Raw genomic sequence first — 17,023 nt, forward strand, 5'->3', positions numbered from 1 at the left:
CTAACAATGGGCTGGATCCATAGGATCATTTTATCTGTGGAGAAGTACCAAACGCTCCCCTTGGTCAGTTTTCCCAACAAATGGCAGTTGGAAGGGTTTCCTTTATCAGGGAAAAACTGTTTTCCTTGTTCATCTCAACATAATATATTCAAGTAATGCTTTTATATACATTATCCAGAAAGTAATGTGTTTCCTTCTTGAATACAATACCTGATTACAGGCTGCAACATCTGTACCATACAGAATGTCTTTTTTGCGACAATCCTAACCAAAAAAAAAAATGTTCTGCCAGATCTGATTTTTAATCTGAACATGAATTATTATTATGAATGGGCATTATAATGATGGCAATATCGGTTTGTGGTTTATATTGCTGAGTATTTAATCAGTATATTATAGCGTGACTTGGTTCGCTGCTGCATTCTTTGTATACTAGAAATCATTATTCTCTTTGCAAACCTATTTTGTTTTTCCTAACCAAGTTCTTCTGTTTTTAGCCCTAGGACTTGCTAGCATTTTAATAGCATATTTTAATGTTGTATAATGATGGATGCACAGGCATAAAGCCATGTATAAAACCTTCACTTAATTTTTTAAATAATCCTTAGAATCTAGGAGAACAAGGTTGTATTCTTGTTTCACATACTAAAAAGTAGTATTTCTTCAATATTGGAATGTCTATGTTGGGTGTTGCCCTAACCTGGATGTTATCTTACGTTGAATGGGCATTTATATAGCCTGATAGCACATAACTCAAAATATATATATGTGTGTGTGTGTGTGTGTGTGTATATACATGCAATACATATACAGGGAAGCCTGCCTTTACACGCACATGCACTTTAACCACTTACCACCCGGGCCAATTTCTCTCCTACATGTAGAAATCATATTTATTTTGCTAGAAAATTACATAGAACCCCCAAACATTATATATATATTTTTATAGCAAAGGCCCTAGGCCTAGAGAATACAATGGTGGTCGTTGCAACTTTTTATCTTGCACAGTATTTGTGCAGCAATTTTTCGAAACGTGTTATTAAAAAAAAAAAAAAAAAAAAAGTTTTGTGCTTTTTTTGCATAATGTGAAAGATGAAGTTGCACTTAAATTGCACACGCTTTTGGAATGGCGCCAAACTTTGTTCCATAACCAGTGCATTTTCAGAAGGCATTGGCTTGCTGCTCTCTGTGATGAGTGAAGCATGATTTGCTGTAAACTTTTGCCCTTTTTTTTGTAATACATTTTTCAAACTTTTTTTTTTTTTTTTGCATTTAGCCTTGCAGTCTACTAAGGAAGTCCTGTAAAGTGTGCTTAAACATTTAAAAATGTTATGACCATGCTCATACTCTCTCTCTCGTATAAACTCATCCTTTTTAATTTGCATTAAGAACCCTTTATACCTTATAGCCTAATCAACGCTAAATTAAAATACCCTTTTGTAAATTCAGTACTTTCTATAATGATTCATTTTTTGGACACCGTGACCTGCTCTAGAAAGACAGGCCAGTGGAAAACTTGTTCTATTTACTCACATCAGTCTTTGACCTGAACCAAAACTTGCTGCAGGTTTTGTTTCAATCCAGGTCACTGCAAATACATTAGCGCTTAAACTCCAACCCTCCTACAGAGATTAGCAGTGTAAGCTCAGTGGCTTCTATGTGATGTGAGATCGTAATAGATATTTGTATGCGTTATTTTGTGTGTGTGTGTATGAATGCATATATATGTATGCATACAGTTGTGCTCATAAGTTTACATACCATGGCAGAATTTATTATTTTTTTATTTTTTTAATACAAATAGTTTATAAACGGTGCTATGGCCATTCTTCTCTTCTCCATATGGTAAATGGGCAGAACGCTATTAGCAAAACACAGATCGAGCATCCCAGGAGTGCTACACAGTGTCCTTTATAGTGGCTGCGCAGTACCCCGGGGAGTAGGGGAGGCTATTTGGTGAGTGCATTCATAATGGTGTTGGTGATCTTATCTGTACGCTTATCACCCAATTAAGAAGATAAGAAAAAGCATTATATTCTGCAAAGCACTGGACACTTTTTTTTTTTTTACTGCACCAAATGGGACTAAGTGTTTTTATATAATTTTATATTTTTTATTAATACCATATACATTGTATTATATTTTTCTTTAAAATGCTATATTAATTATAATAATGGTATGCTGGTAATACCAGTTCATGCAACTAGCATTTGTCACATAAATTAGCAGGGGGTCAAACCCCTTTACATTTAATACCTGCGGAACAGGTAGTAGGAGTAAGAACAGATGGAGGATATAATCATCACACAGCATTAACAACCCTGAAGATATTACAAATTTTTGAGTGTTGCACTATGCAGAGCGTGTAACACACCAGCACAAATCACTTTATACTGTTTTTTTGATAATAGAGAATTATATATAATTTTTTATTTTATTTTTTCATTTCAAACACTTTCAATTATACACAAGTTTCTCTAAGAGGAACAGCACCACGCCTACACCCTTCCCAATGGTTTTGCTGTAAAATGGAGTAATTGGGTGCTGGAACACTTGGGCTTTCCTAAAAGTCGTGCCCCCCCCCCATATGCATTAGGCTGCCTTGCGCATGTCCACCACATAGACAATTTTTTGCCTTGAGTCCTATAAGTTCAGCTTGCATCCTTAGCAATCCCCAAAGAGCACTCAACCTCCGAAGCCAGGCATCAGGCAGGTGTAACAGTTGGTGCTGCAGCCTGGGGTGTAGATCCCCAATAAGCGATACTACTCCAAGATAGAAAGGCATGCACCTGACAAATGTCCTTGCTAATACATAACTTTTATTAGCACAACTGGTAAAATTGCAGCAAGAGAAGCTTGCAAATTTTTGGCAAACAGCCTAATTATGTAAGCTTCTCTTGCTGGAGTTTTGCTGGTTGTGCTAATAAAAGGTAAGTATTAGGAAGGGCATATGTTGGGTACACACCTTTCTATATTGGTACAGTTCACACCACTGGACAATTACTAAATTTTTCCAACACAGCGTGCCGTGCTGCAGCTAACCACATCGTGACCCACTGTGTCAAATAAATATGGGAAAAGTCAACTGTACAATACTATTGACACTTTTAACATCTTGCACCAGCCACTGTGGTATAATACAGGAAGGGAAAAAGGTATTCGATCCCCTACTGATTTTGTACGTTTGCCCATTGACAAAGAAATGATCAGTCTATAATTTTTTAATGGTAGGTTTTATTTTAACAGTGAGAGGCAGAATAAGAAAAATATCCGGAAAAAAACGCATTTCAAAAAAAGTTCTACATTGATTTGCATTTTAATGAGTGAAATAAGTATTTGTTCCCCTATCAATCAGCAAGATTTCTGGCTCCCAGGTGTCTTCGATACAGCTAACGAGCTGAGATTAGGAGCATTCTCTTAAGGCCGGGTTCACACCGCTGCGATGCGGGAATGCCGCGAATCCGCGGCGTTTTCCCGCATCGCATTACTCCCGCCGGCAGTTCACACTGCCCTATGCGGACGGCTGGGAGTGTCAATGATATGTTAATGACACCCCCGGATCCGTCCGCATATCGCAGTGCGATCTGCCGACTCGCACAGGAATCGGATCGCATGGTGTGAACCCCCATGCGATCCGATTCTGTTGCGGACCAAAAAAAGGGTCCCGTGCGAGTTTGCTGCGGGAGCGATGCGAATTCAGCCATACTATCTGTATGGCTGAACTCGCATCGCTACGGAGATCGGATGTGATTTGCGGTGCGAATCACATCCGGATCTCCCCCTGCAGCAGTGTGAACCCAGCCTTAAGGAAGTATGAATGATACCTATCCACAGATCAATTAATCAATCATTCCAATCTCTCTACCATGGCCAAGACCAAAGAGCCATCCAAGGATGTCAGGGACAAGATTGTAGATCTATACAAGGCTGGAATGGGCTGCAAGACCATCGCCAAGCAGGTTTGTGAGAGGGTGACAACAGTTGGTGCAATTATTCACAAATGAAAGAAACACAAAATAACTGTCAATCTGCCTTGGTCTTGGGCTCCATGCAAGATTCATGAGAACAGGAGAATCTGGTCAATGATCTCAAAGCAACTTGGACCATAAATTCCAAGAACACCATTAATAACACTGCGCTCACAAGGTCCCCCTGCTCAAGAAAGCACATGTACAGACCCGAAGTTTGCTAATGAACATCTGAATAAGAGAACTGGGTGACAGTGTCATGGTCAGACAAGACCAAATTCAAGCTCTTTGGCCTCACCTCGCTGTGTTTGGAGGAGAAGGAATGCTGCCTATGACCCCAAGAACACCATCCCCACCGTCAAACATGGAGGTGGAAACATTATGCTTTTAGAGGTGTTTTTCTGCTAAGGGGACAGGATAACATGTACCGTCAAATCTTGGGTGAGAACCTCCTTCCCTCAGTCAGGTCATTGACCATGGGTCGTGGATGGGTATTCCAGCATGACAGTGACCCAAAACATATGGCCAAGGCAACAAAGGAGTGGCTTAAGAGGAGGCATATTAATGTCTTTGAGTGGCTTAGCCAGTCTCCAGACCTTAATCCCATAGAAAATGTGGAGGGAGCTGAAGGTTTGAGTTACCAAACATCAGCCTCGAAACCTTAAAGTGGTTCTGCACCTAAAAAAATAAAATATTTAAAAGCCAGCAGCTACTAATATTGCAGCTGCTGAATTTTAATAAAATCACACTTACCTGTCCCAGGGTCCAGCGATGTCGGCGGCAGATGACGAGCGATCGCTCGTCTCGCTGCTGCCCCCATCCTCTGTCAGGGAATCGGGAAGTGAAGCGTTGCGGCTTCACTGCCCGGTTCCCTACTGCGCACCCTACTCTCTTCTGGTCCCCGCTGTGTCCTGGGAACTGTGTGTTTCCCAGAACACAACGGGGGGGGGGGGCGGCCGGGGCATCTGCGGTGGTCTGCCCAGAAGTGGGTGCAGATACCTGGATTATCCAGGTAACTGCACCCCCCTCCCCCCTGAAAGGTGCCGATTGTGGCACCGGAGGGGGGGAGGGATCAGATTAGCGGAACTTCCCCTTTAGGGTGAAGAACCGCTTTAATGACTTGGAGAGGATCTGCAAAGAGTAGTGGGACAAAATCCCTCCCAAGATGTTGGCAATCCTGGTGGCCAACTACAAGAAACGTCTGACCTCTGTTATTGCCAACAGGGATTTTGCCAGTAATGTTTTGTGAAGGGGTCAAATACTTATTTCACTGATTAAAATACAAATCAATTTATAACTTTTTTGAACTGCGTTTTTCTGGATTTTTACATTTATTTATTTTTTGTTCTGTTTCACTGTTAAAACAAACCTACCATTAAAATTCTAGACTGATCTTTTCTTCGTCAGTGGGCAAACGTACAAAATCAGCAGGGGATGAAATGCTTTTTTCCCCTCGCTGTAAGGCCATTGATGCAAGCAAGCCCTTGGTACTGTTTTCTCAGTTGGATCCCCACTATTCATTTAAAAGCGCTCACTTTTATTGTACCATATTGTTCCATTCCCTGATCTACCCTGATTGGCAAACCCAGAAATGCTCAGTTCTGGCCATTTCCAGGTTTAGTGCTTTCAGAACCCCGGCTGAAATGCTAGGTAAACGGCTGATCAAGCGCAGACGGCTGAGGACATATGTTTACCATAATTAACCCCGTCTGTACTATGCTGACAATCTTTGATTCCGCTGAACAATTTAAGCTGCCTATGGAGTTTTGTGTATAAAGCTGTTCCAAGGAACTAGGCTGAAGGTATGGAGATAATCAAATGACCAAGCTGTATTACTTGCATGCAGTGGTGAAAGCGGAACACCATCCTGGCTGTGTGTAGTGTTAGTAACCCTTTAACAGAAGCTTAGGCTGGCATATAGCAGTGTGATCACTTGAACAGTGAGAAGACAAGAAATTGATCTTGAGTTACTGATATTTCCCTTCAGAAAAGATCATGTGACCCAATGGCTAGGCTTTTAGTCATGTTTTCTTGGTATAAAGAAAACCTTTAGGCTGGACTCGCACAGTTGTATTGGACTTGTGCACGGCAATAGATGTTTTGTGTTCTGTACCACTGCTGACTTAATTTTGACTGTGCTATTTGCCTGGCTGTCTCTGCCTTCAATACTTTGAGTCACTGACCCAGAACAAGCATGCAGCAAAGGAAGGTGAAACTCCCGATCGGCATAGTATTGGAGCTGAAGAGTCAGTATGAGGATCATGCAGCTAGCACTTCAGTCTAGCAATGAAAACATCCACAATTTTTTTCAGGACAGGTATCCTTTGATTTAAAGAGGAAGTAAACCCTGATGAGTTTTACTTCCTCTTTTTTTTCCCTGCAAAGGTAAAGCATAATGGACTACTATGCATCGCATGGTAGCCCATTATGTGACACCTGCAGGGCGAAGCCTGTGATGTCCCCATCTTCTTCGCTAGCAGCGAGCGTCCATTCTTCACCCCTCTTCCTTCCGGGGCCGCGAACTCTGGCTCTGTGACTCACATGACGTCACCATGCTGCTGCCAGTCACGGCATGACCCGAGCTAAAAATGGCACATGCCCTTTCTAACACCGGCACATGCACAGAAGAAATCGCCGTAGGGAGATTTGCAAATATCTCCTAGACCGCGTAGGTCTAGGATATATTTCCAGAAACTACAGGTAAGCCTTAATCTAGGCTTACCTGTAGGTTAAAGTGGTTCTAAAGGCAGATGCATTCTTTGCATTCTATATTTTAACCACTTAACAACCGCCCATTGCCGATTAACGGCTTTAGGGCAGTTGTTTAACTCAGAGAGGCCGTTAATTAACTGCCTCCCAGAATTCTGCTCTCGCGCGCCCCCTGGGGCGCGCACATGAGAGCATCCGTGACCGCTGGATCCAGTGGACCCGGCGCATCACGAATCACGGTAAACGGCCGCTCATCGCGGCCGTTTACCACGTGATCGCTCCGTCAAATGACGGAGTGATCACTTGTAAACAAACCGGCGTCATGTTATGACGCCAGTTCCTCCCTCCCCCTCTCTGTACCGATCGGTACAGCAGAGGGGGAAAAGATCGGTGTCAGCAGCGATGTGGGCTGCATCTGCAGTGCCCACATCACTGCTCACCGAAAATTAACCCCTCAATTCCCTGCCAACACTCTGCAATACCCTGCAACACTCTGCAACACTCTGCAACACCCTGCAATACCCTGCAACACTCTGCAATACCCTGCAACACTCTGCAATACCCTGCAATACCCTGCAACACTCTGCAACACTCTGCAACACTCTGCAACACTCTGCAATACCCTGCAATACCCTGCAACACCCTGCAACACCCTGCAACACCCTGCAATACCCTGCAACACTCTGCAACACTCTGCAACACTCTGCAACACTCTGCAACACTCTGCAATACCCTGCAACACTCTGCAATACCCTGCAACACTCTGCAATACCCTGCAACACCCTGCAACACCCTGCAATACTCTGCAACACCCTGCAACACCCTGCAACACCCTGCAACACCCTGCAACACCCTGCAACACCCTGCAACACCCTGCAATACCCTGCAACACTCTGCAACACCCTGCAACACCCTGCAACACTCTGCAATACCCTGCAACACTCTGCAATACCCTGCAACACTCTGCAATACCCTGCAACACTCTGCAATACCCTGCAACACCCTGCAATACCCTGCAACACTCTGCAATGCTCTGCAACACCCGCCAATACCCTGCAACACTCTGCAATGCTCTGCAACACCCGCCAATACCCTGCAATGCTCTGCAACGCAATACTCTGAGATACCCAGCCATACTCTGAGATACCCAGCCATAGTCGGTGATACCCTGCAATACCCAGCCATAGACATTCCTCCCGCCGCCCTCCGGTGCTTCTACCGAATCGCTAATACGATCAAAGCCAGAATCTTTTTTATTTTATTTATTTATTTTTTTTCAGGCTTCCCAGCTTAGAGGTGAGATGTCATGCCATATTCCTATTACAAGGGATGTTTACATTCCTTGTAATAGGAATAAAAGTGATCAAAAAAATTATTTTTGGGGAAAAAAATGTCAAACTAAAATAAATAAAGTAAAATGAACAATAAAAAAAGTTTTTTTTAAAGCGCCCCTGTCCCCGTGTGCTCGCATGCAGAAGTGAACGCATACGTGAGTCCCGCCCCCACATATGAAAACGGTGTTCAAACCACACGTGAGGTATCGCTGCGAACGTTAGAGCGAGCGCAATAATTCTAGCCCTAGACCTCCTCTGTAACTCAAAACATATAACCAGTAAAAAAAAATTAAATCGTCGCCTATGGGGATTTTTAAGTAGCGACGTTTGGCACCATTCCACGAGCCTGTGCAATTTTGAAGAGTGACATGTTAGGTATCCATTTACTCAGCGTAACTTCATCTTTCACATTATGCAAAAATTGGGTTAACTTTACTGTGTTTTTTTTTTTTTTTTTTTTTTTAAGCACAGTGGTCAAGTGGTTAAGATAATAATAAAAAAAACCCTTTGTGCAGCAGCCCCCCCCCCCCATTACTTACCTGAGCCCGTTTATCCAGTGATGTTGCACAAAAGCTTCAGCTGCCTGGGACTCTCCCAACTGATTGGCTAAGACACTGCAGTGGGCGCCATTGGCTCATGCTGCTTTCAAAGTCAGCGAGCCATCGAGGAGAGAGAGATGCTGATATCTGCTTGCTGTGGGGGCAGGAGGGAGGGGACTAGGCGCATTGGCGAGGGACCCAAGCAGAGGATCTGGGCTGCTCTGTGCAAAACCACTGCACAGAGCAGGTAAATGACATGTTTGCTTTAAAAGTCTTTTTTTTATTTATTTTTTTTAAACAGAGTTCCACCCAAAAGTGGAACTTTCACTCATTTGTTTCCTCCCCCCTCCAATGCAACAACTGGCACCTTTTTGGGGGGACAGGATACCACTTCCAGGAGCCACAGCCGCGGATGTTGATGTCACATCTCGGCTCCCTCCTCTTCCCCCTGTCACCGGGCCATTGGGAGAGAGGAAAGGAGCCTCGTGCATGCTTAGTAGGATTCCCAGCGTGAAGCCGTAAAGCTACCCTGCCGAGTTCCCTTACCCGCAATGTCGGCGGCAGCACCCAACAGCTGATGGAAGCATCATTTCAGCGGTGGGCAGACCTCTGCTTTAATATCAATTTAATATTTAAAGAACACCTCTGGACAAACACCCCTACATGCTTCAGACACTATTACAAGATATAATTAGCATTGACTGTCCACTCGTGTAGTCCTTTCAGTAGCTTTACTGACACGTGTGGCAGATTTACATGGTTCCTAAACAGAACCACGTTTACACAGTCATGCTATTGCACCGAATAAAAAAAAAAAAAAAAAAAACAAGTCTCCAATTCATAGGTGACTAAATATGTATGCCATAGATACAAACCCACCCACTATCACCACCACCTCCACACCTGTCACTGGTTATTTAGGACACTGTCAGCTTCACAATCAGTCAGTAATGCTGAGTAGGCAGAGCCTGATGGGGAAGATTCTCTCTCTCTCTCTCTCTCTCTCTCTCTCTCTCTCTCTCTCTCTCTCTCTCTCTCTCTCTCTCTCTCTCTCTCTCTCTCTCTCTCTCTCTCTCTCTCTCTCTCTCTCTCTCTCTCTCTCTCTCTCTCTCTCTCTCTCTCTCTCTCTCTCTCTCTCTCTCTCTCTCTCTCTCTCTCTCTCTCTCTCTCTCTCTCTCTCTCTCTCTCTCTCTCTCTCTCTCTCTCTCTCTCTCTCTCTCTCTCTCTCTCTCTTCTCTCTCTCTCTCTCTCTCTCTCTCTCTCTCTCTCTCTCTCTCTCTCTCTCTCTCTCTCTCTCTCTCTCTCTCTCTCCTCTCTCTCTCTCTCTCTCTCTCTCTCTCTCTCTCTCTCTCTCTCTCTCTCTCCTCTCTCTCTCTCACAGTGGCATGAAGGGAGCTTATCTGCACTGATAATGAAATGTTCGCATATACACCCTGGCCTCAGTAACATTTGTCATCCAGAAATGCGTTGGAATTTTGAAGAGTAGTGTAGACTGCATTGCACTGGAGGAATCCGAGACCCACCTACAAAAAGGCTGTTTAGGGAACAAGGATATGCATTGAGAAGAACCACTGCAAAGCCATCAACCAATCGGCTTATTACGTTAACTGAACAACCTGAAGACAGAAACTGGTTGCCATGCACATCTGCTCTAGATTCTGTCTGCTGCAGTTTTTATAAATGTCTTCCAATTGGGGCGTGGCCTGGCCGCTGAGTGAGATGGCCGCTTGATCGTTCGCCTCCGCTCCTCCACACCATACTACAGCGAATACTGCCGTCTCCCGCTGCCCGAACGGATTGCTGTTCGATCAGACGACTACCGGAAAGTCTCCGGAGTATGTCCAAGAAGAAGGGCAAGCTCAAGGACCCCGCAGACTCCTCGATTTTTACATGCGGCCTTCGCAGCAGGACTCCCAAAATGGCGCCGACCGGGACCCAGGAACCTGAGGCGACCTCATAGCTGCCCTGCGGAAGCGCCTCCAGCGTTCCAGGCCCTGGATGAAGGGATGGATCAGACCACAGAGCACTCCATCTCCCCTGGGGACAGAGGTAAGAGACTAGCAGAGTTTCCCTCACTCTCCCCTGACAAACAGCCTCCTCATAAGAAGCAGCATGGCGCTGGGACATGTAGTACCACAGGCTCTGAGAATCCAGCTGCACAATCCCTTGCTGAGTACCCCACCTCAGACAATCCAGCCTCTGAACACTCACTTAAAGCAATGCTGCTGTCTTTACAGACTGAGCTGCACAGAGACTTAAAATCTCTCTTAACCATATGCAAGAAAAAGTCACCTCACTAGAGCACCGCACTGACCGCATAGAACAACATCTGTCAGAAGCCACTGAAGCTCACAATTGTATGGTGAATATACAGGATGAGCAAGCTGCCATGGTCACCCAGCTCCGTCTTAAAATCGCGGACCTTGAGGACCGCTCGAGGAGAAACAATATTAAAGTCAGGGGGGTATCTGAGTCGCTTGCAGCATCAGAAATTGTGCCTTATTTACATCAAATGTTCCGCAAACTAGTGCCTACGCTGACGACACAAGATATGCTTATAGACAGGAGCACACAGGATCCACAAGCAGCAGCACCTCCCAGACTCTGTCCCTAGAGACATCCTGGCCAGGGTACATTTTTTTCATGTCAAGGAGGAGATCATGAGAGCAGCAAGGGCCCTGCGCTCGCTTCCAGACCCCTTCCATGGAGTGTCTCTATTCAATGACATTTCGGCGACTACTTCCCAAGCCCGCAGGGCCTTCTCCTCAGTCACCTCTGTTCTCAATGAACAAAAATTCCCTACAAATGGGGATACCCTGTGAAGCTTATTGTCTCTCACCGCAATCAACAAGTTGCTATGTTATCGCCTAAGGAGGGCCTCAAGCAGCTTCTCAACTGGGGCCTGATAACTCAGGCACCTCCCCACACTTCACCTGTACGGCCATCCTCAAAGATAGCTAATCTGAGGGAGTCCCACGTTCCGGCCTAACTGCAAATGCTTGCTTGTAACATGCAGCATTCTGTTATGTGTTTATGTTCTTACTCTTTTAGATGGTTTTTTCCTCACAATAAGTTTTACAGTTTTTGTCATGGTGTGGAGGAGTGGAAGTAGATGTTTGTCCCTTCCACGCTCCACAATTGTTGATGTGCTAAGCACATTCTTGGTTTCTATTTTTTTGGCATATTTTGCAGTTCTACCTGATTCTCTTACATAAGATACGCCATTGTATTACTGCTTTGCTTTCATAGCTTTAACTTTGCTGGCGCAGATCGGGCCCGTTTTGCCCGCTCTGATTCAGCTCACTGCCTATTTGTTACTGTATATTACACTAAGCTGTGCAACGTTTATTTCCCCCCCCCCCCCTCTCTACTCGCCCCTCCCCCGCCTATTCCCTTTCTCCCTTCTATTACCTTTGGCTTCCCATTTTCTCCTTGTTTCTCGAGACAGTCCCCCTCTGATATTGTGCAGACCATCGCTATATAACCTTGCCTCACCTCTGCAATGTCGCTCACGATTGTATCTCTTAATGCTAAGGGCCTCAATAGCCCCTTTAAAAGGTCTCTCCTATGGCGTGAAGCCCTAAATCAGAAAGTGGATATCCTATGCGTACAGGAGACCCACTTCTCAGAGACTAATTCCCCCAAGTGCACTCACAGATTATTCCCCCATTATTTCCATGCCCGCGCTGAAACTAAAACAAGGGGGGTGATGATTGCAATTCGCTCTTCGGTGGCCTTTGTCCTGAAGCACGTAGAAGTGGATCCTGGTGGCAGATTTATCATTCTGTCGGCTACATTCAACGACCAACCAATGGTTGTTGTTAACGTATACGCACCTAATACTCACCAGAAAGCTTTCCTTAAAACACTGCTCCTCAAGCTTCAACCTTACCCAAAAGATGAAATTGTACTCTGTGGAGATTTCAATGAAATCTTAGATCACCACATGGACTCCTCCAATCCAAAACGTAAATCCTCCATGGCGCTGTCCACCTTTGTTTCCCAAGAAGATCTTTATGACCCTTGGCGATGTCTGCATGGTACGGAGAGGGACTACTCCTTCTATTCCCACACGCAGAGATCTTATTCTCGGATTGATCTGTTCCTGGTCTCTAAGATCCTGCTGCAAAAAATTGACAAAGCAACTATTGGTCTTATCACATGGTCGGACCATGCGCCAGTCTCTATTTCCATTTCCCTGTCGCCTCCTGTCTCTAGACACACGATTTGGCGTCTGAACGCAGCATTACTAAATGTAAAAGAGATCAAGGAGCAGATTGGGTCCGAAATAACCTCTTACTTTACCTCTAATGAAGGCTCTGTTTCCAATCCAGCCACTCTTTGGAACGCGCACAAAGCGGTCATTCGGGGTATTTTCCTTAAGTTGGGAGCCCAGGAAAAGAAAAAAAGATCACTTGCGATCAATGCCCTACTGCAACGCATCCAGACTCTTGAAAAATTAAACAAACAACATCCTACCACGGTTAATGCAGGTACACTTAGCTCTCTGCGGAATGAACTATGTTCGCTCCTTCAAAGAAGTCACGACTTCTATCTCAGACGGCTTCGCTTAACCTGGTACTCTCAAGGCAACAGAGCGGGGAAACGTTTAGCACAACAGTACAAGAAAAAAGCAGCTCAAACTAAAATCCCATTCCTACTGAATCAGCAGGGCCAAAAACTGTTCAATCCCAAAGACATTGCGAATGAATTCGGAACCTTTTACTCCAAACTGTACAACCTCTCTCAATCTACTTCTACTCCGCAGCCCTCAGCACAATTGATCCAGACATTCCTTGCCCCCTTACAACTTCCCACGATAACCCCCTCCCAACTTGACGATCTGGCCAAACCATTTTCTCAACTGGAAATTCTTAAAGCGATCAACGAGCTTCCTTTGCATAAAGCCCCTGGTCCAGATGGTTTCATTAATGAATACTACAAAACTTATAGGGATCAGATCTCATCCCACCTCTGTAATGCCTTCAATGGCTTCCTATCCACCGGACAGATCCCATCGGAATCACTAGAAGCAACTATAACTACCATCCACAAGCCCGGTAAACCCTCCCATGATCCAGCAAATTATCGCCCCATCTCACTCCTGAACACGGACACGAAACTATATGCCAAATTATTAGCCTCCCGTCTAGCATCATTTATCCCCAACCTGATTCACCCTGATCAGGTGGGCTTTATTCCCCTACGACAAGCTTCCGATGGCACCCGCAGGTTCATAGACATGATACATTGGGCGGAGCACCGTCGAGTGCCTTCTCTGCTGATCTAATTTCCCCCTTTCTTTCCGCCTTAGTTTTGAATTATTATTCCTTGCCATGTCATTAAGTTCTAATTCGGCATTCATGGATCCTTCAAGCAAGCCATTTTAGGCCTATACTCCTCCCCAAGTGCAAGAGTTTTAACATCGGGACTATTGTCTTCCCCATTCCCCATCACAAATGGGACTCGTCAGGGCTGCCCCCTCTCCCCACTCATTTTCGCGATGGTCATTGAACCACTAGCACAAGCTATCAGAACACACCCGAGCATAGCCGGTCTTCAGATAGGTTCCACTGCACACAAAATTGGGCTATACGCCGACGACATTATCATTTGGCTCACTGATCCCCTATGCTCTCTGCCCCCGCTCTGCGATCTTTTACAACAATTCAGTCTTATTTCCCTTTATAAACTAAACCACTCTAAATCTGCCATGCTAGGGATATCTCTATCCCCGCAGCTCAAACTCAATATCTCCTCGATATCCCCGTTTTCCTGGGCTACCAACTCCTCTCTGACTTACTTGGGTATTCAGCTGACCTCCTCTACCTCTCTACTATTGCGTACTAACCTAGCTGGGCTCACCCAGAAGCTACAAAACCTTTCTACTTCGCTCCTACAGGTACAGACCTCATGGATAGGTAGAATAGCTCTTACTAAAATGTTCCTATTACCACATATTCTTTATATGTTCCGAACTTTGCCGATACCGATGCTTCAATCCGACATAGCTAGTTTACAACGACTGATTAACAAATTCATATGGTCGGGTCACAAACCACGGGTTAAAGCCTCCTCGCTCTACACACCGACAAAGACTGCTGGCATGGGAGTGCCTAACCTTAAACTGTACTATAAAGCAACATTGCTCGATCAATCCAGGAGGCTCTGGAATATGTCTTCACTACTACCTTGGACTCTCATTGAAGCAACGGATCTTATACAAGAGCCTTCACATCTTCTAGCTGCTGTTTGGTTGGGCTACCACCCCGATAAATCCTCTCTACCCACTGTGAACGCAACTCTGACCAATTGGAAATCCCTGCTACAAACCGCAGGAGGAATCCACCACCATGCTCTTCTCCAGCTACCCTTCGCAGCGATCTCCTTCCTCTCTCCGGATTTACCTTTACAAAGATGGATACAGCATGGTATTCGGACTATAGGAGACCTGTTTCAGGCCTCCCAGCTCCTCTCCTTTCAACAACTAATAAGCAGATTCTCTCTCCCTCACAAAGACTTCTACATTTACCTGAGAGTACGCCACATTCTCACCTCCATACCAACGTCCAGTTGCATCTCAACCAAGTCCATCATACAGCTTCTTTCCTCGCCCTCCAACAAAATCCGAGGCATCTCCTGCTTTTATACCCTCCTGACCCAGCAGTCTCAACCCGCCAACCCTCCGGCTATCTCCCATTGGGAGACCAAATTAAACTTTCATCTTCCATTAGCAGATTGGTATCGAGCAATTCACCTAATAACCAAATATTCAAGGAATATATCCCACCGAGAAACTGTCCTTAAGATCCTCTACAATTGGTATCATACACCTGTAAAACTCGCTCGCATTTTCCCTACCCACTCCAGCAAATGTTGGAGAAATTGTAATACAGACGGACATTTACTTCATATTTGGTGGGGATGTCCCTTCATCAAAGTGTTTTGGACGGATGTCACCAACTTTATTACTGGTTTAACTGGTTTGTCGCGTGTCATCACCCCGCAGATGGCCTTATTTGGTCTTGACATCTTGACCTGGCCTCCATCCTTCCAACCTATTGTTACACAAATTCTTATAGCAGCTCGGCTAGCTGTAGCCCGCCAATGGAAGCAACCCGTTGTTCCCACTATCAGCAATGTCATTATTATCTTAAATGAACACCTGCTGATGGAACACCTGTTTGCAAAATCGCAAATGTCCCTGAGTAAATTTCATACCTACTGGAAGCCCTGGCTCTCTGATCCTAGAGCTAAATCCTGTACCTGATTTAATTGTACTCTCCCTCACCGGTGCTAACTTTCATTCTGCAGTATCCTTACCGAATTGCACCCTTCTAGAATAACCTGAAACCACTGTGATGTGATTGACACGCTGATAGACAACAATGTTTACTAACCTTATTCTAACCATACTTCTTTGCTGCCACTCACCTTTCCTGCTTCCTTCTACCTCTCCTCGCTTCTTCCTCCCCCCTCTTCCCCTCTTCAGCTCCCTTTGCACAGAGGGAACTGGATTGGGGACCTGGTATGTACCTTTAACTATAAGCACCTCTATAAATATTGTGCCCCTTGGCACTTCGGTATATTGCTGTTGTAGCTTATCTGAGATATGTCTCTAATCCCTTGTGTATGTATTCCTCTAATTAATTATTTTGTTTTCTTTCATGCCCTACTCTGTACTTCATTTCTTATTTTCAATAAAGCTTTTTGAAAACTAAAAAAAAAAAAAAAAAAAAAAAAAAAAAATGTCTTCCAATTGCGTTTCAACAGTTTGTGTGTGCACTTTTCTGCTTTTCATGCCAATAAAGGACATAGCATAAGCTTTGAGACCTTTGTGTAAGATGTTAGCTTTTCAATCTGGAGTTGAACCTGAGTTTCCAAGTCCAGTGTTTTATCAGCCATGTCCTACCCCCTCCCAGTTTTTTTGACGTCAGTCAGCATGCTGTGCATTTATGACGAAGAGCTCTGCTTACTTTGGGTGTGGATTGTCTTCTGACTGTGACGGTATTGGAGAGATCTTTTGACAGGGCTGGAGGAGTGGTTGGGAAACCATCAGCCTGTAAAAATGTGCGACACGTTCCAATACAGGACACAGCAATCAACAGGTACATTTAACTCTGGTTATACTGTACCTTGTCACACAGCTACAGTCTGATCTCCTGTCTGCAGAGTGGAGATCTTCGCATACTTTCAGTGCCTTTTATCCAGTCCAGGTAAATGGGTAAGTAGCTACAAGTCATAGGTGGTGGGGTTTAGGATCCTTTTTTATTTATTTTTATTTTCTTATACAGTATAGTTTAGTTTTAGCAGTACTGTCTGCTGTTTGTTTCATTTTTTTTATTTTTTTATGTACAGTACATAATAAAGTTTTTTTGTAATTTGTTGCAGATGTCTGAGTGTTTGTGTGTGTTTTTGTTTTTTTCCTACTTTTCCAGTTGTGAACTACAAATTCCAGCTTGTAGGGAAAGGC

General features: G+C 44.5%; 1 protein-coding gene across 4 annotated transcripts in view; it reads left to right on the forward strand.

Annotated features, from left to right (window-relative positions):
* Window positions 1-17,023, forward strand: part of SPATS2 (spermatogenesis associated serine rich 2) — a 161,552-nt gene that overhangs the window by 90,381 nt on the left and 54,148 nt on the right. The window contains exon 1 of one of the 4 annotated variants that reach the window (XM_077483351.1): window positions 16,538-16,658. The exons of 2 other annotated variants lie outside the window; for them this stretch is intronic. In XM_077483351.1, coding sequence (XP_077339477.1) covers window positions 16,619-16,658 — 40 coding nt within the window. In that variant the 5' untranslated portion in view covers window positions 16,538-16,618. Of the gene's footprint in view, window positions 1-16,537; window positions 16,775-17,023 lie in introns of those variants that run through there. One more of the 4 variants, XM_077483353.1, reaches the window with a different exon arrangement.

The sequence above is a fragment of the Lithobates pipiens genome, unplaced genomic scaffold, assembly GCF_037356315.1.
Source record: "Lithobates pipiens isolate NorthernLeopardFrog02 unplaced genomic scaffold, aLitPip1_a1.2 Scaffold_16, whole genome shotgun sequence".
In the NCBI taxonomy this organism is placed as follows: Eukaryota; Metazoa; Chordata; class Amphibia; order Anura; family Ranidae; genus Lithobates; species Lithobates pipiens.